Source organism: Delphinapterus leucas, chromosome 8, assembly GCF_059928025.1.
Source record: "Delphinapterus leucas isolate spDelLeu-1000000601 "Yukka" chromosome 8, BTC_Dleu_Yukka2, whole genome shotgun sequence".
Lineage (NCBI taxonomy): Eukaryota > Metazoa > Chordata > Mammalia > Artiodactyla > Monodontidae > Delphinapterus > Delphinapterus leucas.
In genome coordinates this window covers 60,150,584-60,176,156 of record NC_143136.1, presented here as the reverse complement: position 1 = coordinate 60,176,156, position 25,573 = coordinate 60,150,584, and the positions used below count along the sequence as shown (strand labels likewise).

The 25,573-nt window shown below is 42.6% G+C and overlaps 1 protein-coding gene across 1 annotated transcript in view; it reads left to right on the top strand.

The window, feature by feature from the left end:
- The window catches only part of LOC149748569 (rap guanine nucleotide exchange factor 4-like), a 77,771-nt gene that overhangs the window by 36,483 nt on the left and 15,715 nt on the right, over positions 1-25,573 (top strand). The window contains exons 2-3 of the mRNA XM_089916661.1: positions 20,494-20,636; positions 23,280-23,368. Coding sequence (XP_089772787.1) covers positions 20,494-20,636; positions 23,280-23,368 — 232 coding nt within the window. The remainder of the gene's footprint in view (positions 1-20,493; positions 20,637-23,279; positions 23,369-25,573) is intronic.

Genomic DNA, 25,573 nt, shown 5'->3' with positions numbered 1-25,573 from the left:
TTTCTTTTATGGCTGAGTAATATTCCATTGTATATATGTGCCACATCTTCTTTATTCATTCATTTGTCGATGGACACAGGTTGCTTCCATGTCCTGGCTATTGTAAATAGTGCTGCGATGAACATTGTGGGACATGACTCTTTTTAAATTATGGTTTTCTCAGGGTATATGCCCAATAGTGGGATTACTGGGTCATATGGTAGTTCTATTTTTAGTTTTTTAAGGAACCTCCACACTGTTCTCCATAGTGGTTGTATCAATTTACATTCCCACCAACAGGGCAAGAGAGATCCCTTTTCTCCACACCCTCTCCAGCATTTATTGTTTGTAGATATTTTGATGATGGCCATTCTGACTGGTGTGAGGTGATACCTCATTGTAGTTTTGATTTGCATTTCTCTAATGATTAGTGATGTTGAGCATCTTTTCACGTGTTTGTTGGCAATCCGTATATCTTCTTTGGAGAAATGTCTATTTAGGTCATCTGCCCATTTTTGGTTTCGGTTGTTTGTTTTTTTGATATTGAGCTGCATGAGCTGCTTGTATATTTTGGAGATTAATCCTTTGTCAGTTGCTTCGTTTGAAAATATTTTCTCTCATTCTGAGGGTTGTCTTTTTGTCTTGTTTATGGTTTCCTTTGCTGTGCAAAAGCTTTGAAGTTTCATTAGGTCCCAGTTGTTTGTTTTTATTTCCACTTCTCTAGGAGGTGGGTCAAAAAGGATCTTGCTGTGATGTATGTCATACAGTGTTCTGCCTATGTTCTTCTCTACGAGTATTACAGTGTCTGGCCTTACATTTAGGTCTTTAATCCATTTTGAGTTTATTTTTGTGTATGGTGTTAGGGAGTGTTCTAATTTCATTCTTTTACATGTAGCTGTCCAATTTTCCCAGCACCACTTACTGAAGAGGCTGTCTTTTCTCCATTGTATATCCTTGCCTCCTTTATCAAAGATAACGTGACCATATGTGCATGGGTTTATCTCTGGGCTTTCTATCCTGTTCCATTGATCTGTATTTCTGTTTTTATGCCAGTACCATACTGTCTTGATTACAGTAGCTTTGTAGTATAGTCTGAAGTCTGGGAGCCTGATTCCTCCAGCTCCAGTTTTCTTTCTCAAGATTGCTTTGGCTATTTGGGGTTTTCTCTGTTTCCATAAAAATTGTGAAAGTTTTTGTACTAGTTCTGTGAAACATGCCATTGGTAGTTTGATAGGAATTGCATTGAATCTGTAGATTGCTTTGGGTAGTAGAGTCATTTTCACAATGTTGATTCTTCCAATCCAAGAACGTGGTATATCTCTCCATCTGTTTGTGTCATCTTTAATTTCTTTCATCAGTGTCTTATAGTTTTCTGCATACAGGTCTTTTGTCTCCTTAGGGAGGTTTATCCCTAGGTATTTTATTCTTTTTGTTGCAATGGTAAATGGCAGTATTTCCTTAAATTCTCTTTCAGATTTTTCATCATTAGTGTATAGGAATTCAAGAGATTTCTGTGCATTAATTTTGTATCCTGCTACTCTACCAAATTCATTGATTAGCTCTAGTAGTTTTCTGGTAGCATCTTTAGGAGTCTCTATGTATAATATCATGTTATCTGTGAACAGTGACAGTTTTACTTCTCCTTTTCCAATTTGGATTCCTTTTATTTCTTTTTCTTCTCTGATTTCTGTGGCTAAAACTTCTAAAACTATATTGAATAAGTGATGAGAGTGGGCAGCCTTGTCTAGTTACTGATCTTAGAGGAAATGGTTTCAGTTTTTCACCATTGAGGATGATGTTGGCCGTGGGTTTGTCATATATGGCCTTTATTATGTTGAAGTAGGTTCCCTCTGTGCCTACTGTCTGGAGAGTTTTTATTATAATTTGGTGTTGAATTTTGTCAAAACCTTTTTCTACATCTATTGAGATTATCATATGGTTTTTATCCTTCAATTTGTTAATATGGTGTATCACATTGATTGATTTGCATATATTGAAGAATCCTTGCATTCCTGGGATAAACCTCACTTGATCATGTTGTATGATCCTTTCAGTATGCTGCTGGATTCTGTTTGCTAGTATTTTGTTGAGGATTTTTGCATCTATGTTCATCAGAGATATTGGCCTGTAGTTTTCTTTTTTTGTAGTATCTTTGTCTGGTTTTGGTATCAGGGTGATAGTGACCTCGTAGAATGAGTTTGGGAGTGTTCTTCCCTCTGCTATATTTTGGAAGAGTTTGAGACGGATAGGTGTTAGCTCTTCTCTAAATGTTTGATAGAATTCTTCTGTGAAGCCATCTGGTCCTGGGCTTTTGTTTGGTGGAAGATTTTTAATCACAGTTTCAATTTCAGTGCTTGTGATTGGTCTGTTTATATTTTCTGTTTCTTCCTGGTTCAGTCTCAGAAGGTTGTGCTTTTCTAAGAATTTGTCCATTTCTTCCAGGTTGTCCATTTTATTGGCATAGAGTTGCTTGTAGTAGTCTCTCATGATCCTTTGTATTTCTGCAGTGTCAGTTGTTACTTCTCCTTTTTTCATTTCTAATTCTATTGATTTCAGTCTTCTCCCTTTTTTTCTTGATGAGTCTGGCTAATGGTTTATCAATTTTGTTTATCTTCTCAAAGAACCACCTTTTAGTTTTATTGTTCTTTGCTATCATTTCCTTCATCTCTTTTTCATTTATTTCTGATTTGATCTTTATGATTTCCTTCTGCTAACTTTGGGTTTTTTTTGTTCTTCTTTCTCTAATTGCTTTAGGTGTGAGGTTAGGTTGTTTATTTGAGATGTTTCTTGTTTCTTGAGGTAGGATTGTATTGCTCTAATCTTCCCTCTTAGAACTGCTTTTGCTGCATCCCATAGGTTTTGGGTCGTCGTGTCTCCATTGTCATTTGTTTCTAGGTACTTTTTGATTTCCTCTTCGATTTCTTCAGTGATCACTTTGTTATTAAGTAGTGTATTGTTTAGCCTCCATGTGTTTGTATTTTTTACAGTTTTTTTCCTGTAATTGACATCTAGTCTCATAGCGTTGTGGTCGGAAAAGATACTTGATATGACTTCAATTTTCTTAAATTTACCAAGGCTTGATTTATGACCCAAGGTATGGTCTATCCTGGAGAATGTTCCATGAACACTTGAGAAGAAAGTGTATTCTGTTGTTTTTGGATGGAATGTCCTATAAATATCAATTAAGTCCATCTTGTTTAATGTGTCATTTAAAGCTTGTGTTTCCTTATTTATTTTCATTTTGGGTGATCTGTCCATTGGCGAAAGTGGGGTGTAAAGTCCCCTACTATTATTGTGTTACTGTTGATTTCCCCTTTTATGGCTGTTAGTATTTGCCTTATGTATTGAGGTGCTCCTATGTTGGGTACATAAATATTTACAATTGTTATATCTTCTTCTTGGATTGATCCCTTGATCATTACGTAGTGTCCTTTGTCTCTTGTAATAGTCTTTATTTCAAAGTCTATTTTGTCTTATATGAGAATTGCTACTCCAGCTTTCTTTTGATTTCCATTTGCATGGAATATCTTTTTCCATGCCCTCACTTTCAATCTTTATGTGTCCCTAGGTCTGAAGTGGGTCTCTTGTAGACAGCCTATATATAGGTCTTGTTTTTGTATCCATTCAGCCAGTCTATGTCTTTTGGTTGGAGCATTTAATCCATTTACATTTAAGGTAATTATCGATGTGTATGTTCCTATTACCATTTTCTTAATTGTTTTGGGTTTGTTTTTGTAGCTGTTTTCCTTCTCTTGTGTTTCCTGCCTAGAGGAGTTCCTTTAGCATTTGTTGTAAGGCTGGTTTGGTGGTGCTAAATTCTCTTAACCTTTGCTTATCTGTAAAGGTTTTAATTTTTCCATCGAATCTGAATGAGATCCTTGCTGGGCAGAGTAATCGTGGTTGTAGGTTTTCCCTTTCATCACTTTAAATATGTCCTGCCACTCCCTTCTGGCTTGCAGAGTTTCTGCTGAAAGATCAGCTGTTAACCTTATGGGAATTCCCTTGTATGTTATTTGTTGCTTTTCCCTTGCTGCTTTTAACATTTTTTCATTGTAATTAATTTTTTATAGTTTGATTAATATGTGTCTCGGCATGTTTTTCATTGGATTTATCCTGTATGGGACTCTCTGTGCTTCCTAGACTTGATTGACTGTTTCCTTTCCCATGTTAGGGAAGTTTTCGACTATAATCTCTACAAATATTTTCTCAGACCCTTTCTTTTTCTCTTCTTCTTCTGGGACCCCTATAATTTGAATGTTGGTGCATTTAATATTGTCCCAGAGGTCTCTGAGATTGTCCTCAATTCTTGTCATTCTTTTTCCTTTTTTCTGCTCCCTGGCAGTGATTTCCACCATTTTATCTTCCAGCTCACTTACCTGATCTTCTGCCTCAGTTATTCTGCTATTGATTCCTTCTAGAGTATTTTTAATTTCAGTAAGTGTGTTGTTCATCACTGTTTGTTTGCTCTTTAGTTCTCCTAGATCCTTGTTAAATGTTTCTTGTATTTTCTCCATTCTGTTTGTGAAATTTTGGATCATCTTTACTATCGTTACTCTTAATTCTTTTTCAGGTAGGTTGCCTATTTCATCTTCATTTATTCGGTCTTGTAGGTTTTTACCTTGCTCCTTCGTCTATAACATATTTTTTTTTGATGGGTGGTGCTGTATTCCTGTCTTACTGGTTGTTTGCCCTGATAACGTCCAGCACTGGAGTTTGCAGGCAGTTGGATAGATCTGGATCTTGTTGCTGAGATGAGGACCTCTGGGAGGCCTCACTCCAATTGATATTCCCTTGGGTCTGAGGTTCTCTGTTAGTCCAGAGGTTTGGATCCGGAGCTCCCACCACAGGAGCTGGGACCCGACCTCCAGCCTGGGAAGCAAGATCCCACAAGCTTTGTGGCCCAGTTAAGAAAATAAAAAATAAAAAAGAAAGAAAGAAAGAAAGATAAAAAGGAACAGTGCAGTATCAAAGAATAAAAATCAAAATTAAATTAGAAGGATTAAAAAGCCTATTAGGAAAAATAAAACTATAATTGAAACAACTGCAACAAGGTAAAATAAAAGAACAACAGAGAAAGGAAAGAAAAAAAAAGGGGGGGGGAACAAGCCAAAAGGAGGGAACAATAACAAAGGATAAAGAATAAAGTAAAATTAGAAAAATAAAAGATTTATTTGGACAAATAAAAATATAAAAGCATCAACAACAATGAATCTACAAGGTAAAACAGAACCCCAATCTAAAAGAGGAAAAAAGAAAAAAAATAATAAAGCCTTGGCTTTGGGGGCGGTGTTTAGGCAGGGGTGGGGTTTAGAGTGGGGCAGGACCTAGGCGGGTGGGGTGGTGATGTTTGAGCGTGGGGCGGGGCCTCTGCTTAGGACCTGCACAGAAGGGGAGAGGCAGCATGTGGAAATGAGGGCCTCTGGAGTGTGGAGTTCTGGAGTTTGGGTGTAGGGCCCTGAGTGAGGGTGTGTGGGTGGCGTTTAGGCCCAGCTCGTTGGAGGGGGTCTCAGTGGGGGTCTCCAAGTGTAGAGGTTGGGCCCTGGGTGGGGGTGTAGGGGCGGGGCTTGGGCTCTGTTCGGCAGGAGGGAGGCTCCAAGGGCAGGATTAGGCCCAGGAGCCCAACAATCTCTCCCGGCCTAAGTGGAGAGGGAAAGCACTGGCCCTTCCCTTCCGTTCCTCCGCACCCCTCCCCCACCATCTTTCCCAGGATCTCCCCCGTCACCACTGGACCCCTAACTGTTGGTGGGTCCCACTGGGTGTAGGAACTCCTCCCCTCCCCCAGCCCCCCCTCAGGAGTGCTGTCCCAGCAGTCTGTGCTTTACTTTTGCTCCCCCTTCCCTCCCTCCTACTCCCTCAGGACCCGCACAGCTGGAGGTGGCCTAGTTGGGCAGAGGATCAGGCCCGGGATCTCAGCAGGTTCCTGGGAGCCCAAGTGGGCAGGGAAAACCTGGCCACGCTCCCTTTTGATCCTCTGCCCTCCCTGTGGTTCCCCAATTTCCCCCTTCGGGCATGGGATCCCTTCCCCTCCCCCAGCCACCCCTCAGGGGCGCCAGTCCCATGCTGCTTCCACTTCTCCTCCCCCTTCACTCCCCCACACCCCACGTCCTACCTGGTTGCTGGGGTTTCCTCCTGTCCCCTTAGGTGTCTGTTGGTCCCCAACCGGTGCCTGGTATGTGCCCTAGTTGTGAGGAGACACAAATTCCACGTCCTCCTAGTACGCCATCTTGACTCCGCCCTCCCAATCTACTCTTAATCCCATCCAATGAATATTTTTTCTTTTCATAGTTTGTATTTTTCAGCTTTAGAATCTTCATTTGCTTCTTTTTTGAGAGTATCTGTTTCTCTACTGATATTCCCTATCTCTTCCCTCCTAATGCTAATCTTTTCTTCTAAGTCCTTAAACATATTTATAATAGCTGTTTTAAAGTCTTTGTTTGGTATTTTCACCATCCCTATCATCTCAATAGAAACAGGTCTGTTTCTATTGACTTTTTCCTGATTATGAGTCACATTTCCCTGTTCGCTCACATATATGGTAATTTCTGATTGTATGCTAGACATTATGATCCTCTCATATTGAGAGTCTGGAGTTTGTTACTTTCTTTAAAGCATGTCATCTTCTGTTTTCATAGGCAGGTAACTTATTGACCAATCAGTAAGTTTCTATTGAGTCTTGTTTCTATTGAGATTTATTTTTAAGCCTTGTTAGGGTAGTTCTAGGTTTGAGGCTAGAATGATCTTCTTTGAGTCTCAGTTGAATGTCCAGGGTGATGGGTGGAGTCTGTCTACTCTGGCTGGTCAGGGCTGCTATATCTCTCAGCACTGTATGACTTCCAGAATCTCCATTCAGCTTCTACTCCCCAGGAGCCATTGCCTCCCAGGCTTCTCCATGAGCATTGGTCTGCACATTTGCAGCTAATGAGTCAAGAAGACCCCTCTGCTAAATTTTGGAGCCCTTTCTATGAACAGCTTCCCTCTCTCTGGTTCACTTCACTGCAGATTTCATCTACTTCAGCATTCCTGAATTCTAATTTCTGCCCCACTAGCCCCATGAGACTGCCATGCTCTACTTGGGCTCTCCCTCTCTGCCTGTGTTCCAGAAAGTATCTCCAGGCAAGGCATCAAGGTTATTGTGTGGATCACCTCTTGTGTTTCTGTTCTTCCTAGAATCATAGTCCTGCATTGCCTGTCATCTAATGTCTGAGAGCAGTTGCTTCCTGTGTTTTGTTCAACTTTTAAATTGTTTACTGTGGCACCAGTTATTCCATCATAGCAGGAGTAGAAGTTCTCTTCTTTTTGTATTGAAACAATAGATTTTTTTAATAAATAGAAAATTCCTTATATTTAAAAAAATTAATTGCCATTCTACATATGGCCTAAGTGGTTAATCTGCAGCATCAGTTATAGAGATGGTTTTGTTAGTGAACTGAGGACACCTATAAGGCTTTCTTTGACTGTTGGCTAATATGTGTACTTCAATAACAGGTTGGTGAGTTGATGAAATTAATGCTGGTTGAAAACCTTTGGTTCTAAGTCAAAATGATGCCCCCCTTGACACATTAAGTTCTTTTTTCTGGCTTCTCTTGGGTTCCTTGCTGGAAGTGCTGGAATCCTTGTAATTTAGTCCTACTGCCTGAGTTCTAGTTCTTTATGAGGCTTGAACACTCAAGCTTCCATAACTCATCATTAATCTAGAGATGTGTCTTCACCCAGTGTGTCTACATACCAAATTTTCTACTCCTATCTGTTATTTATCAAATAAGGTAACATTTAGGCCTACCTCCTCCAATTTAGATATATTTATATCCATTACAAGTATTGTGGGGCAGGACAGATTAGTTACAAGAACAGCCTAATTATCTCCACACAGGAATGATAAACGCCCTTGTAGTTGTTGGTCCTATATTATATATTCTAGTTTAGAACCATTTTCAATTTGTGCCTAGTTTAATGGATTTATTGGAGTGCATATCTTCAAAAATGTTACTGGTCGTCGTTGTTTCTGGGATACAGCTTTAGAACTACATTATTTCCATTTCCCATATGGTTTTTACCTTCAGAAAAGGCTGAGTAATATCACATTTTTGCATATTTAGGTTTACTAAATTAGTCATGAAAATTATGGGCTCACATGAAAAAAATGTAAATGGATCCTACAAGAAATCTTGGTGAATAATTAAGCTGCTGTTAAAAATGAAATGACTCTTAGTTCATTCTTTCACTGAGAGCACTGGAAGTCTGAGGATTTATTATTACTCTAATTTGGTAAGTGTGGTCACGAAGAGCAAAAAGTTTATAGACGGGGCTTCCCTGGTGGCGCGGTGGTTGAGAGTCCGCCTCCCAGTGCAGGGGACACGGGTTTGTGCCCTGGTCCGGGAAGATCCCACATGCTGCGGAGCGGCTGGGCGCGTGAGCCATGGCCGCTGAGCCTGTGCGTCCGGAGCCTCTGCTCCACAACAGGAGAGGCCACAACAGTGAGAGGCCTGCGTACCACACACACACACACACACAAAAGTTTATAGACAGATAGCTTCTTAAGCAAAAAGTAATATAATTTTCCTTGAAATGTTATTCACTTTTAATAATACATTCACGTGTACAAATACAAAAGGCACAAAAGTATATTTATTCTTTCAACAGTGTTCATTGGGCATCTGCTATATGCCAGGCACTGTTCAGGGTACTGGAAGTATAGCAGAATCCAAACAGACAGAAAATCCCTGCCTTCACGGAGCTTACATTCTAGTGGAGGCCATCAACAAAATAAATAGCTTATTTGTTATTATAAATATTATGTTAGGAAATATTAAGTGCTATGGAAAAAAAGAATTCTGGATAAAAATAGGTTGGGTGCTGCTGAGAGGCCTGGGATTTTAAATAGGTGTCAGGATCAGCTTCGCCGAGAAGAGAATTTGTGCTCAAACTTGCAGTAGGTGAGGGAGGGAGTCTTGCAGATATCTGGGAAAGAGCATCCCTGGCAGGAGGAATAGCTATTGCAAAGCTCTCAGGTGGGGCAGAGGCCTTCAAGGGACAGCAGAGACACCTGTGTGTCTGGATAAGAGCGAGTAAGAGGAGAATAGAGGAGGAGGTTCCAAAGGAAATAGGTGAGGGGGGTGAGGCATGGGGACCAGATTATCCACCATCATCATAGCATACCCGCTTCCCTTTTAGAGCCAGAGATTTTCAACCAGCTGATCCAGGGAGGTAAAGGCATTTTCAAACTCCCTGCTCAAAATGCGCTTCCCTCTGCTGCTGCTCATGGGTTGGAATGGTTAAAAGATTGAGAATAATGTCCTCCCCTCCTCTCCCCCATCCTCAGCCTTCCTTTTCCTCACTTTGTTTCACCGTCAAGGGTCTCCTTCTTGTTGCCCAGGAATAGAGAGTGCTAAGAAATGGTTATCAGAGAGATCTGACTCTAGAGGTTCCCATTTCCTGTTCTCTAATCCTCACAACCTAAGAGTCTTAGGGCCTTTCAAATGTTTAGTTGTAGCAATGGCAATTTTTTGAACAGAGCCATCTCAAATTTGAATGTAGCACTAAGTAGTGTGGAATGATTTTCGAGAGTGTCTGCATGCTATGGTGAAAATTACATGGGGAAAAAAAGCCATCATTTCAAACTTATCAGCAAAACATTTTTAAAGAAGCACCAGTTATCTGAGTCATCCCAGAAGCCATTCTAAAAGTTTAAGGAGCCAAAAGAAATTATTTTTAACTTAATGCTAATAGGGCAAGTGTATTACCTGGGGAAAATTATGATAGCTGTCTTCTTTATGTGCTGCTTGGGGTCCAGTAAGCATCCAGTTTGGCTGGGCTTTGGGGACCTCTGACTACAGTGTGTGGTGGAGAGATGTGTGCCCAACCTGATGATACTGTGCTGAGTTTAGACACTCATGAACAGTCAGAGAAGATTTTTGAAAAGGGCCTGCTAGAACTGGGCAAGCCCATACTTTGATTTTGTATTTGTAACAAGACAAATTATAGCACCCTGAGTCTGGTCAAAAGGTTTCCCTCTCTCTCTTCACTAATAAATGCAGGATCAGCCTTTTTTTTTTTTTTAATAAATTTCATTTATTTATTTATTTTTGGCTGCACTGGGTCTTTGTTGCTGCACGCGTGCTTTCTCTAGTTGCAGCGAGTGGGGGCTACTCTTTGTTGTGCGTGGGCGTCTCGTTGCGGTGGCGTCTCTTGTTGCGGAGCACAGGCTCTAGGCACGCAGACTTCAGTAGTTGTGGCGCGCAGGCTCTAGAGTGCAGGCTTAGTAGTTGTGGTGCACGGCCTTAGTTGCTCTGTGGCGTATGGGATCTTCCCGGACCAGGGCTCGAACCCGTGTCCCTTGCATTGGCAGGTGGATTCTTAACCACTGCGCCATCGGGGAAGCCCCAGGATCAGCCTTATTTAGATATTAGCAAGGCTGGTCCTGGTCTCGGCCTGAAGACAGGCTTTTTCAACAGTCCAAAGAGCCCTGGGCCCCAGAGCTGGCGTAGCTCTCTCGGTAGGACAGATGACACACTGGTCACCTGCAGAAGAGAGGTGGAAGTATTCTGGCTCCTCCTGTTGCTCTGCTCAGGGCCAAAATGGTGGCCCCTAGTGACCTCCAGTCACAACTCTCTTATCTCATTTGGGACCCTGGGGGGCCGTTTTCTCTTCACTCTTTTATAGAGACATAAAAGCAAGTGGGCATGATTTCTAAATAGGGAGACATCAGGCCAGGAATGTGCAGACTTAACACGTTCTGCTCCCTGGTGGCTGACATGCAGGCCGTATTTTGGAAGAGCCACAGAGGTCATGGTGTGCCTTGTGACAGTCTCAGCTGTGAGAATAAAAAGCTGCAGTTGCGGGCTTCCCAGGTGGTGCAGTGGTTGAGAGTCCGCCTGCCGATGCAGGGGACGTGGGTTCGTGCCCCGGTCCGGGAGGGATCCCACATGCCACGGAGTGGCTGGGCCCGTAAGCCATGGCCGCTGAGCCTGCACGTCCGGAGCCTGTGCTCCGCAACAAGAGAGGCCACAACAGTGAGATGCCTGCGTACCAAAAAAAAAAAAAAAAAGCTGCAGTTGCACCTGGGGTCCATCAAGGGGATTTTTTTCTGAGAGTCACCCTGAACATGGGCAGAATCAATAGACGAGGGAGAATTTTGGCAGTTGGTTGAGTTGAGGGGTGCGCTCATGTGCGTGTGGGAGTGGCTGGGTGTGTGTGTGACGTTAAAGGAAAAGATGCTGATGCTGTGGTTGAGAATCCGCCTGCCAGTGCAGGGGACACGGGTTCGAGCCCTGGTCTGGGAGGATCCCACATGCCGCAGAGGAGCTAAGCCCGTGCACCACAACTACTGAGCCTGCGCTCTAGAGCCCGCGAACCACAACTACGGAGCCCGCATGCCACAACTACTGAGCCTGCGTGCTGCAGCTCTGAAACCCGCACGCCTAGAGCCCATGCTCTGCAACGAGAAGCCACCGCAATGAGAAGCCCGCACACCGCGACGAACAGTAACCCCCGCTCGCCGCAACTAGAGCAAGACCCCGAGCAGCAACGAAGATCCAACGCAGCCAAAAATAAATAAATAAATTTATATTAAAAAAAAAAAAGACACTGAGTCTTGTTAAAGGTAGTAAGCAGGGCTTCCCTGGTGGCGCAGTGGTTGGGAGTCCGCCTGCCGATGCAGGGGACGCAGGTTCAGGCCCCGGTCTGGGAGGATCCCACGTGCCGCGGGGCGGCTGGGCCCGTGAGCCATGGCCGCTGAGCCTGCGCCGTCCGGGGCCTGTGATCCGCAGCGGGAGAGGCCGCGGCAGTGAGAGGCCCGCGTGCCGCAAAGGAGGAAAAAAAAAAAAAAACTATTAAAGGTAGTAAGCAGACTTTATTCAGGGCCATTGAGTCAGGCATAGGGACTAGCACCATAGGAGTTTGCAGCGGGAGAGAGAGATTGGGTTCAACTCCGAACACAGCATAGACAAGTGGCAATTTACAGCCAAGGAGCAAGGTGTGGGGGGTGGGAGGAAGTCAGTGGCTGGAAAATTACTGAGAGGAAACATCAAGGGTAAGGAGGATTCTGGCTAAGTTGACCCGACGGGATTCTTGCTGAAGACAAGGGTGATCCGATATCGTCTGGGGGATGGTGGAGGATGAGAAACCCAATCAGATATGGAGGGTGGTCAGATATCAGGGGTGGGGAGGTTCTGGTTAAACTGACTTTTTAGCAAGGTTCTTGCTAAAACTGCATTTTACAAAGAAGTACACAGATGGGTCTAGGAAAAGGGTCAGGAGTCTGACCACACTTTGGTCAACAAAGAATCTTTATCTGTGTGTATGTGTGTGTTTGTATATGTGCTTGTACATATGTGTGTATGCATCTGTGTGTATACATCTCTGTACCTATGGATATGCATGTGTATATCTGGGTGTGTGTGTTAGGAGGTTGGTGGGTAAGAAACTCATAGGGAGAAAAGTCAATAGAACAGGTCTCTAGGGAGAGGAGCCCTACTGACACCACATTTTTTAGGAATAAATGATGCAACAGTGGTGGTACTATAGACGTAAAAAGAGAAACAAGAAAGAACTGATTTTAGGAAGAATTTACAATAGTGCCTTCATGAAGTCTTTGTAGAACTTGCATCCATCAGTGATATCTGTTCTTCTTCTGAATTCATATTTCCTTCTTTCCTATTTTAATTGCACTTCTTACTGCATTTCACCTTGATAATTGCTGTATGTGTCCAATTCTCCCTAACTCAGTTTGAACTTCCTCAGCACAGGAACCATGCTCTTTGTATCACCCGAGTGCTTTCTTCTCTCATACAGACACGCAGATTGAATGAATGCATTTTCAACAGCATCTTTCTGAATTTTGTTGACGTTGTTGGGAAAACTTGTAATTAGTAAAGAGTCAACATTTCAGTATTCTAAGTGGTTAATAACCATATAATTAAAATAACATGATAAGTGGTAAACATCTTGAGTTTCAAAGACTTTTGATATATCCATGTCATCACTGGCATTATACACACATGATTTTAGCATACTAATACTTACCTAGCCTCTGTGTAAAATGTTTTTGATGAACATTTCAAAGCCTTTTAAAAAGTTAATAGTGTTATGAAAAGGACGAGATTACCAAGTACGTATTGTTTGAGATCTTACTGTTGTTATAATAGAGAGAGAAAAACATACATGCACACCTATCTATAAACCCTTCCAAAACTACAAGAGAATTCTAATATATGGTTCTAAGCACTTTATTCGTTGCTTTCATCATTAAAAGGTCTTTGTAATCCTGAGTTACTGTTAAAGCACAAGGAGACAAAATGAACCGCGAAGTCATTTTAATGCAAATGTATTTATTTAGCATTACACCCAATGTTCTGAAATACATTTACTGATCTTCAGAAGACATCTGGAAATTTAGAAAAAATACAAGTGAAGTCGTGGAGGAAATTAAGCATTATATACATTCCCACAAGAGGACGGTACTGTTACAACCCGTTATTGTCCATTTCTTGAGTGAGCCTTCTGTTCACGACTATGGGAAGGCTGCTGGGCAGAGAGCATTTTGCCTCCCTTCCCTCCTTTCCTTTCCCTCTTCATCTACTTCCTGCACGCCTCCCACAGGTCTGACTGCTGGGTTGGGATCCACTGTCCTGAAAGGTCCCCCAGAGATTCTGTGGGAGGCGAGGGGAGGAGGGGGGTCTTACTCAGCAGATTGGTGAGGGTGGGGCCCACCTCACGGCAGAGGATTTGCATATTGATTATCATATAGTCAAATAGAAATCATCTAAGAGGAGATGTTTTGCTGATTTTATGGTTACTGTACACTTTTCCCCACAGATGCCTATGTGTTATTATTTCGTGCTCTGACTAATCCAGAAACTGGTTAATAAGTCCCTAGATAATCCCGAGCTGACTGAATTAAGATTTAAGAGCACATTAAATTTTCACATTGCATTATAACACGTGGGCAGCACCTGGAATCCAGAACCTTTGCTATCCCTCGTACACCTGACTTTGGTAGTTTCCATGTTTGCCTTCTTTGTAGTAAAACAAGGTGCAGCCCAGAACATTGTGGGTACCCATGTTACAGTACTTACCATACAGTATTCTAATTTTGGTTTTGTGGCTCCCTTCCCCACTGGATTGTGAGCTCCCGGTGGGTAGGGTTGGCGTGTTGCTCACCTCTTTTCTTCCAGGGAAAGGTATCTAATGTAAGGTAGGAAAGCAACACAGTTTACCGAATGGATAAATAAAATGAATGTGTATTCATGAAAGGATGTGTTTGGCGGAGAGCCATTTATAATTCTATAGATTTTGATAATTCATATTGCAAAGTTAAGTCTTATTTGAGTGCCATTAATTTGAAAGGTAGATGTGATAAAAAGTTATAAATAAGTTGTTAAAACCACGCCTTTCAAAATCATAAACACATTCTAATAAAATTATCTTTTTTGTAATGCTAATTTAAGGCATTATTTACCATTACAATTTATATAATACTTAAAAGGATTTTATTTTATCGAAAATGGTTTTAGTTTGTGCCTTTTTAACTTAGATGGGTTAACCTCTGTCTGACCTTGCTGTCTGATTTAGACAGTTTTCAATGATGGACAGTAACATTCATCCTGAAGAGCTAAAGAACCATGAGAAGAAAAAAAACAAAACAAAACAGGAAAACAGTGATGCAGTAGTTAATAAAAAATAAGATCCAAATAGTATTCACCAAATGAATGCATAGAAGAATGATGGTATCTCCAAGAAGACAGAAGTTGCATGCATGACATGTGAAAGAGTAAAATAATGTGATAAGATTCCAAAAAGAAATGATATCAATTGGACTTTAGAGAAGGATGAGAACGTTGTTAGGAAAAGCTCTGTGAGGGAAGTGAACCCTAAGCTGGTCATAAGGAGCTGAGTCAGGGTGAGAAAAGACTTTGTGTCTGTATTCGTTTGCTATTGCTGGGTAACAAATCACCACAACCTAGTGGCCCAGAGCATCACACCTTTATTACCTAATCAGTTCTGTGGGACAGGAGCCTAGGCATGCTTGTCTGCATTTTCTGCTGAAATCAAGGTGCTGACTGGGCTGTGTCCCTCTCTGGACTTGGGGACCTCTTTTGAGCTCACTTGGTTGTTGGTAGAATTCAGTTCCTTGCAGTTGTAGGACTGAGGTCCCTGTTTTCTTGCTGGCTGTCAGCCAGGGACCTCATATATTCCTTGCCACGTAGCCCTTTTGCTACATGGCAGCTTCCTTCTTCAAGGCCAGCAAAAGAATCTCCTACTTCGAGACTTCCTTGGTGGCGCAGTGGTTAAGAATCCGCCTGCCAATGCAGGGGACATGGGTTCGATTCCCTGGTCTGGGAAGATCCCACATGCCACGGAGCAATTAAGCCCGTGTGCCACAACTACTGAGCCTGTGTGCCACAACTACTGAAGCCCGCATGCCTAGAGCCTGTGCTCCGCAACAAGAGAAGCCACTGCGATGAGAAGACTGCACACCATAATGAAGAGTAGCCCCTATTCAATGTAACTAGAGAAAGCCTGCACGCAGCAGTGAAGACCCAATGCAACCAAAAATAAGTAACTTTTTTTTAAATTGAAAAAAAAAGAAAGAATCTCCTACTTCTTCTACCCTCTTTTAAAGGACTTGCTTGATTAGGTCAGGCCCACTTGGGAAAAATCTTCCTTGTGATTAACTTAAAGTCAATTGGTTAGGGACCTTAATTATATCTGCAAAATATCTTTAACTTTGCTTTATATTGTAACGTATCATGGGAGTGATATCTCTACACTTTTGCCATATTCTATTGACCAAAAGTAAATTAGAGCTTCTGCCTACCCTTAAGGGGATTATATAAGGATGTGGGTCATTGGGGTCACCCTAGGATCCTGCCTACCACAGTGTCTTCTTTTGTAAATGATTCTTTCTACTGCTGTTTGAACATGTTTTAAATGTGAAGTTTTTAGAAAAAGTGATTTAAAACACGGGTCCTGTGTGTCAGAGGGTTGGCTAAGGAAAATAACTTCTCTGAACTTGGAACTTTTACTTAGGGGACCAGATGTATGCAGTTATTAAGGAAAGGAGGGTAGAGTGAGCTATAATTAGAGAAACCTACATCATCATTTTGAAATACTGCAAGAGCTTCCTGACTGGTCTCTTAGCTGTTGGTCTTTACACTCTCCCACCTGCCTTTACTTGCAGTCAAGGTGATCTTTCCAAAATGTATATCCAATCGTGCCACCCTCCTGCTTTGAATACTTCTGCTGACTATTAGACGGAACCCAAGTTCTCCAGCTGCCTAGGCAAGGACGGCCATGCCGTTCAGCTTGCTAGCCCAGTACGTGTTTCACGTGCCCTTCATTCACACTCAAATGAGGCCGTGGCCGGAGGGGTTAAGAAGTGGAGATGGATTTGAGAGACACTGAGTTGGTAGAATTAGCTGGACATGGTGAGAGAGGACGAGCCTGCTCCATGCATGGCAATAAGGAGTGCAGGTGCAGTGGCAGATGTCGGAGAGAAGGTGAGTCCAGTTTGAGATCGCTGTGGAACGTCGCATCCAAGGACTTCCTGTGTGCTTGGCCCTCTACTGAGTACCGTGGGATCTATGAAGGAAGTACCAGGCATGACCTCTGCAGAGAGGAGAATGTATGTGGCATTAGGAAATCATAGATTCCCAAGAGAAGTGGGGCAACGGAAGGATTATCACCTGTGGTAGGTTACAGAGGTGGGTTGGTAAAGATGTCCATTAATAGCTGAATGGAATTTTCCCCACTCCATGAATGACAGAGAAAACATTGCTTTTCATAGTTTCTGTGGCTTAAATGTTTAAACAATGGGGGAGACATTATTAGGACCTAATTTTGGGGTGCCCACAGAAAATCTCAGGAAGAGAGCTTTCATGCTCGTCCCGGTTATCTCAAATTAGCTCTGTCTTTCCAAGTGTCTTTTGTCACTGGGCCTCACACAATCTGGTTATGAATCTTGAAGTTCTTTTGTGCTTGTTTTGGTTTGTATGGAAGTATGTAAGTGCTTTTTTTCCTGCTGCTTTCAGTTTCTTCCAGAGAGTGTTGGACCAAAAATGTTTTTAGGCCTCCCTGGTCTGCCTTCCTAATATGGAACATGCTCTGGGGAGAATAAACAAGGTGGGATGCTGCTTTCCCTCCTGATGGAAGATGGATTCTAATCTCTCTCTCTTTTCCTGTGTAACTAAGTAGAATCCACCATATCAATGTCCAGCCAATTTCCAGCTCATCTGGTCCTTGTGATTCCCCCCTCCGGTTGACTTAAATGTTGCCATTGCTTTGGGCCTGCAGGCTAGTGCCAGCGCTTCTGTAGCGGAGCCCCGTGGGGTTCACACGGCTGCTTGCTGTGGCTGGGTGTTACGCCTGCTCGTGCCGACACTGCTTCCCATGAAGTGTGCTCCTCTGGCTAGAGCTTTCGAGGGTAGCTCTGCCAGCCACTGCGCCTTCACTGCTTGGGAAATGCTTTCCCAAAGGACACTCAAAGGCTCTCACTGAAAGTTGTCTGCACCCCTTTATTAACTGCTGAAATTCTAGCACCTGTTTCAGAGCCCCTTGACTTTTGAGAACATGGCTTCTGGTAGGGAGTTGATAAGGCCCTTCCAAAGGGACAAGAGGTGGAAAGAGGCCCTGTGCTCAGTGTGCTGTACCTTCCCTGGTAAGCCTGCAAAGCTCTCAGCTCTTCCGGACACTTGGTCATCTCATAAACTGGCACTAATGCATCAGGATTTTCCTCCCTCTTCCCTGGGAAGCAGAGCTCAGGCCCTTTGAGTAGAGGTTAATTGGGAGGACCGCCGAGGTTGTAAGCAGATTCTTCGAATCTAGTTATCTTGGGCCTGAAAGTGTGACAGCGGTGGAGGAAGAGCCTCTCAATTAAACTCATGAAAGCTGTGTCTTAGGTCTTCCCCTTAGTGACAGGTCACCTGCTCATGTCCTCCAAAAATGTGCATCTCTCATGGTGGGATCTGTCTTCCTCTGATAATGTCCCAAGTTCCTTGGACTCTGGCCCGTGTAGTCCTGACCTCTATGTTAGTCTAGGTGATGCTGTATTAACAACACTCCCTCTCCCCCAACCAAAATCTCGGGGCTTCACACAGTGGTGGTTTATTTGTCACTTAGACAGAGTCTCCATCTTGCGGCTGTAGCATCTGAAGGACTTGCCTTCTCATCAGTTTCCTAGGGCTACTGAAACAAGAGACCACAAACTAGGTGGGATAAAACAACAGAAGTGTGTTCTCTTATGATTCCGGAGGCCAGAAGTCCAAAACCAAGGTGTCGTCAGGGCCAAGTCCCCCGAAGGCTCTCAGGAATATCCTTCCTTGTCTCCTTCCAGCTTCTCGTGGCTGCCATCAATCCTTGGTGTTTCTTGGCTTAGAGATGCGTCACTCCTGCCTCTGCCTCCGCCTTCACCTGGCCATCTTCCCTGTGTCTGTTTCCAAATTTCCTTCTTTTTGTAAGGACACCAGTCCTTGGATTATAGCCACTCTAGTCCAGTGTGAGTTCATCCTAATTTGATTGCATCTGCAAAGACCCTATTTCCAAATAAGGTCACACTCATGGGTACCGGGTATTAGGGCTTTAGCATGTTTTGGGGGAGGGACACAATAACCCATCACACACTGCAGAGTTGTGGCTGAGGCTGGCCCTTAACAGTTTCACCTCAGAAGTGATGCGTGCTCGATTTGTTCACAGTCCACTGGCCAGAACATGGCTCCAACATAACTACAAAGGAAGCCGGTAAATGTCAGGGAACACGTGGGAATTTGGTGAGCATTACCTGTCTCAGTCACATCCTGGCCCCCCTCATTTCCTCTGATCCCAGAATGTTCTGGGGGCACTTAGGAGGTGAATATTTTCTGTAGAACGTGACATATCTATCAAAGAATAAATAGACCTGGAAAACGGCTCAAAGAAAACAAAGAAAATAGTTTATATAATCTGTAAAACTATCCCATTTTTGTTTACTTCTCCAGTTCGTCTTAATCCAGAAAGTACAAAACGGTGGTCAACAAGTTGGATCTAGTCCATAGATGTTTTGTGTGTGGCCCACACAATGTTTAAGAAATGTGAACAAACGTCTAGATATCTTTCCCTGAACAGCTGAAATACATGACGTCTGGCCCCATGTTTCCACAGAAAGCCAGTGATAAGGAAAATAGCCAATAAGGCCTGCTCCCTGTCGACAGCCCCACCTCTGCAGTTTGCAATTTGTCTTTGCTTTTACCACTGGTTTTGTATAGTAGAGATTTTTTTCCTTATATTTGGCTCTTTGTATAATCATTTACTCTACCTAATAGGCCCTGGCAGGCATTTGTGTTTGGGACCTCAATTTTGAGTAAGTATAGCCATCTGTAAAGGAAAACTCCTCCTTCTGTGTTTCCGTTACCCTCATGCTACTACCATACTCCCTACACTTCTGATACCAGGTGTGTGGGTTTTCCACACATTACGCAATTCTGTGACACCAGCTGGCTGTCCTACAATTCAACTCAATTCTGACACTGTCTACCTGGAGATAACATCAGATCCCACAGGTTAAGGGCTCGGTCCCACAAAACTGCTCCCTGCCCACACACACGTGCAACTTCAGATGTCAGCTGCGAGTCCAAGTTGTTATCTGTGCTTCCGACTGACTGGCTATAAATTGGAGGTTTCCACAAACCCCTCTTGGAGTTCGATGAATTTGCTAGAGCAGTTCACGGAACTCAGCGAAACAATTACTTGCTAGATTTACTATGAAAGGGTGTAGCTTGGGAACAGCCAGATGGAAGAGGTGTACAGGCGAAGTATGGGAAGGGGCATGGAGCTTCCACGCCCTCTCCCAGTGCCACTCTCCCCACATTTCCAGGTGTTCACCAACCCAGAAGCTCTCTGAACCCCGTTGTTCAGGGATTTTTATGGAGTCTTCAGAACTTAGGCATGCTTGATGAAATTGATTGGCCATTGGTGACTGAACTCAATTTCCAGCCCCTTCACCCCCACGTCAAGGGGTGCGGCTGAAAGTTCCAACCCTCCAATCACATGAGTGGTTCTCCAGGCAGCCAGTCTCCATCCTTAGGTTACCTAGGAGTTTTCCAAAAGTCCCCTCATTAACATAAACTTGGTTGTGGTGGAAAGGGGCTTGACACCCATTTCACTTTTATGGCTCTTAAGCATTTCAGGAACTGAGGACAAGAGGCCAAATATTATAACTGAAGAGGCCCCATGTGGCTCTCATATAAGAAATTACAAGAGTTTTAGGAGCTCTGTGCAAGGAACAGTGAACAATTTCTTATTTCTTACTATTTTATATTTTTTTATTGTAAATCACAGTATCACACCATCTGCAGTATTAGTGATTTAAGGTGAACAGTTGACAAAGGCCTGGAAATATTTATAATGGTTATAGGGGGATAAATATTTGCAGTAAAATATTTGCAATTGGTATATTTGCAAAATTTTAAATATAGTTAGAATAATGCATGTTGACTCAAGTAAGTTCTTTCTGATATAGCCTTGTGCCTTTTCTCCCCTTTATAGACCATTAGAACGATCCAGTGAAGATGTGGATATAATCTTCACACGGCTGAAAGAAGTTAAAGCTTTTGAGAAATTTCACCCGAATCTCCTTCATCAGATTTGTTTATGTGGTTATTATGAGAATCTGGAAAAAGGAATAACATGTAAGAAATGCAACTCCAGTGGTGTGTTTTCATGTATAAGTTTGTGCTCATTTGTGGTTACCCTGTGGGGATGGATAGCAAATGGGGTATCTATGTGCCAAATATTTGAGCTTCAGTCAAAGATATGAGGTTGACATTTCCCTCTCCTTTATTTATTCAGTTCCATGTAGGCATTTCCTTAACTCCTTCATCCACAGCATGTAAATGGTTCTTCCAGGGCAGCCTACTTTCCAGATGGAGCTGGAAGGATGTACTGATTTATACATTCAGCAGTATCCTTAGAAATTCTAATATATAATTATTTTCTGTAACCCAAGAAATATGGGAGCCAGCAGGATATTAAACAAGATAAAAGGTCTCTTAACTAATGATAATAGTAATTTAAAAACTTAAAGCATAGCCGATTTTACAATAGCAATGTTTCAAATTAACCTCAGTGATAACGTCTATTCCAGATGTGACCAAAGGGGTAGGGAGAGTAAAATGATAGGGTAACAGCTGCTTTAAAAAAAAAAAAACCAAGTATTTTCTCATTGAAAAAGTAGTGCTATTCTATCTGTTGGGATGCTTTATACTGCAGTAACAGAAAACTCCCATCCAGCTGGCTTGAGTAATAACTCATACAAGGGGGGAAAATCAATTACTCATGTATAAGCAGTCCTGAGGAAGGATGGCTTCAGGGTTGGTTGATTTAGTGGCTCAATGACATTATTAAGGTCCCAGGTTCCTCCCATCTTTTTTGTTGGTTTGTTTTTGCTCTGCATCCTCGGGTGTTGGCATTTGTACTCAGATTTGTCCCAAATGGTTCTGATACAACTAACTACAGCAGTTGGAGGCATTGTGTGCTGATACACAACATTCCTGCTGAAGGACTATTTCTTGTCTCTTTTTCAGAATCCCCCAGCAGACTTCCTGTATTGTTTCATTGGCTAGAATTGCATCATGTGCCCATCTTTAAACCAATCACTGGCAGAGATCATGGAATCACCAGGGCTGATTTAGACCAATCATGGTTACCCCCGTGGAGCTAGGGAAGAAATACATTCTTAGAATTTGGCCCATTAGAGTAGGGTGGGAACTTGTATCAAATCCATGTTCAGTTAAATAGGAGGAAGGGAGGGCATGATTCTGAGTGGGAACCTATCAGGATCTGTCACAACGTCATTGTAGAAAATTTAGAAGACAAAATAAAAATCACCTACAATCCCCAAATCCAGAGATTGATATTCACATTTTGTGTGTGTTCTTCAAGATGTTTTCCCATATGCACACATGCAGAAACATAGTCATACTTCTATTAAAAAAAATCATCCACACATGTGGTTTTCAAACCAATATTTTTATTCTTACTGATAGCGGGAACTTCATTCTTTTAGAGCTGAGACTCTGTTTTCTATTTCTTAAGGCCACTTTCGAAATGAATCTTCTGTGATGTGTAATGTGAATTTGATTGGCAAATGATAATGTCTTTGGGGGCCAAGAAGTTCATGAAAGGCAAAGCCCTAACTCTAAAATAAGTCCCTTACAAAGGCTAGAGTTACTCGAGAGGCCAGCTATAAACTCAGCCATCCCGCATCTTAAGCTTATCATTGCACTTGGTAGGATGCTATTGTTGTTCTTGCCTTTCCACAGCATGTCTCAGTCAGAGAGCTTAGGACAGCTTGTCGTCATTAATTATGGCTCCCAGAAGCTTCCTCTTACGCACTGAGCACTAGCCTTGCCAGAACTTAACTGTCCCACTGAGTTGTCATGTGATTTTTCATTGAGCCACTTGACTTCTGACTCTGTGAGAAGAATTTTAAAATATCAGATCATTCCATCTAGTTATTTAGCTAGGATATTTAAAAGGATAGTTGGGTCTGTATGAGATTTTTGAACCAGTGTTTCAGAATGACTTTCCAAACTACTGGTCTTAACATGGATATGAGAACTAAGGTTCTCTTTAAATAACTTAATGTTTTCTCTCTGAGATTACAAAAGTAAAGCAAAATTAAGTTCAGAAATTTCTGATGAGAATCATTTCCAGAGAGTAGTTAACTCGTAATGCCTAAAAGCAGTGAATTTATAAAATAAACAAGAAAATGGACAATGAAAATACAGTAGTTAAAAATTTTAAAACAGATTTTATTTTTCTTAATCAGCCATTGGTTAGCTGAAAAGGAGACATTCTATTCTAGAAAGCATGTTGCTTTTAATATAGATTTGGGAAATTGGGGTGGTGAGCTAGTTTTGTTGAGTCCCATAGTCTTATTAACACGTACCCCATCTAGAGTAATAATTTTCCAAGAATCACAACACAGTGAAATATATTTAAGATAAATTACAGAGAATACCAGTCAATTCTTCTTACATTCAAAGGATCTTATAGCATTTAGGGTTATCATCCCTTATTGCTGCTCTGTAAATATGAAAGAGTTCTGTTTAATAGAGTTCTACTTCATGGAACGTTGAATAAATAGGATATAGCTTTGTTGATAGAAGAGGGAAAGAAAATTTTGGCATGTTCTGGTGGGAACAGATAGAGGAAGGTTGGTAAGCTCATCTAGGTCCAAGTTAGGCTCACAATAACCAGTGAGAAATTATCAGGTTACCTGGTAAAACCAACTTATATTTGGTCTACTTACATGGCTGTTTCTTTTCCAGTATTTCGCCAGGGTGATATTGGAACCAACTGGTATGCTGTCCTGGCAGGGTCTTTGGATGTTAAAGTTTCTGAGACCAGCAGTCACCAGGTAAGATACCTTATTCTTTTTTTGTCTTAAAGTAAGAGTTACTACTTTTAAACAATACATTATCTCTCTGTCTTGGATGCCATCAAAATTACATTTTCCAAGCCACTTCCTCTTTTCCACAGTAAGGAGTTCAGCAAGTATGTGTTGAGTTCCTTTATTAAGTTACTCAAGAAACATATATAGTGAATGTCTTCCATGATTTGAGTATGGCGCCAGGTGTGGGAACATGCAATGCAGGAGCACATGGGCTGTTCTCCAGGAGCTTGCTCTCTATTTGGAAAATGCAACAAGTCCATTGCAGTGAGAAACTTCAGTTACATGAGGTGAAATGTGAGCAAAGGGGAAGGAGAAGCAAGTCTTCCGAGGTTTGTCCTTAGATCCTCCTCCGTCTGGTTTCCTGACTTTTCTCCGTCCTAGAAGTGATCCCCTTGTCAGCCTTTTAAGAGCTCCAGCGATGCAGGGGAAACGTGGTCGGTGCAGTCCCGCAAATATCCCTCACTTTTTCTCTACCTCAACTTGTCACATGTGGGAGGGCCAACAATTCTTTTTTTTCTAAAGTTCAGCCCAGGCTTCCTTTATCCTAATCGGTCACCTCTGAGGAGCTTGGCATCCTAGTAGATAAAACTCGTATTCTTCTTGCCCTCCATCCCATAATGCTTGTGAATTTAAAATTGGACCCTGGGCTTCCCTGGTGGCGCAGTGGTTGAGAGTCCGCCTGCCGATGCAGGGGACACGGGTTCGTGCCCCGGTCCGGGAAGATCCCACATGGCGCAGAGCGGCTGGGCCCGTGAGCCATGGCCACTGAGCCTGCGCGTCCGGAGCCTGTGCTCCGCAACGGGAGAGGCCACAACAGTGAGAGGCCCGCGTACCGCAAAAAAAGAAAGAAAATTGTACCCAGAGTCTCCTTTCATATCTGCAGTGACTTTTGCTCCGTCATTATTCCATGTGGCCTAAATGTGCAGAACTTTCCTATTTAGAGCCAAGGACCTCTCATCTCAAAAGAACACCCCTCTAGAGGCTACCGTCAAGCTTCAGTATGAGAATGTTCCAAGTTTATATTCACATATTCAGGATTCAGATAAAAACTGAAGGAAGAGAATTGGCTAATTACAGAATCAGAAAGAAATATCAAGAAACATCAAAGAATCAGTTAAAGGGACAAATAATCTCCAGCCAAGCACCATGTTTAAGGCAGTGCTTCTGAGCCTTCTCCAGATGTGGCACACTTCGAATGTGAGAAACATTCATGACGTCCTCAACTTGAGGTTTAAATTTTGTAGGAACTTGTGTGTGTGTTGGAGTTGTGGGCAGTTACCATCTAACAAGCGGATGGTTGGTAAGTGGACATTTGAAGTTTGGAGTATAGGTGCCTGTGTTCCACCCACTGTTACGGAGACTTAGGATCTCAGGCCAGTGCCCAAGTTCTACTTAACCAATAGTGTACCTTTTCTATGCACCAGTGTATCAAAAGTTCCATGAGAAACTTCCTGGAATCTGTGCCCGCTAGCCTCAGTGGTACTGTCCCTCTCCCCTCTCTCACAGGGCCAGTTTCCTCTTGGATTTCAGAGCGGCCCAACGGGGGAGGTGGGTTTTGATTCTTGTAAGCTGCCTCCGTTTCCCAGTGGGACCGATGACAGCTAGCAATTCTTGGATATTTGTTACGTGCTAGGCAGCGTTCTAAGCACTTAATAGGTGTTTACTCCTTTAATCCTCACAATGACCCTATGAGGTAGGTCACATTACTGCTTCATTTTACAGATGAGGAAACTAAGGCCTCAAGGGATTAACTAACTTGCTCCAAGTAACATATCTAGAAATTAGGGGAACCAAGATTAAAACCCAAGGACTTAGGCACCTGAACATACGCTCTTAGCCAACACTCTGTACTATTTGACTCCGAAGAAACATGATGAAGCGTGTGATTTCCCTCTCTCGGCTACTTCTCATCCTTTCAGGTCACCCCATGTCCTGCATCTCTGCACACCTTTTCCCTGCAGACTGCTGTCCTGGTGGGTCCCCTCCGGCCCTCGTTGCTCACGGCTGCCCCTGACGCTTCCCTTCACCCGGTCGCACCTCCGTGGATGTGCAGAGGGGACAGGACCTAGAAGAGGATGATTTTCCTTCCTCCTCTGCATGGTCCTGAATGAGTAATGATGGTGTGGGTGGAAAGTTGAAAAGAGAAAGGTGAGGAAAGAGAGGAAAGGG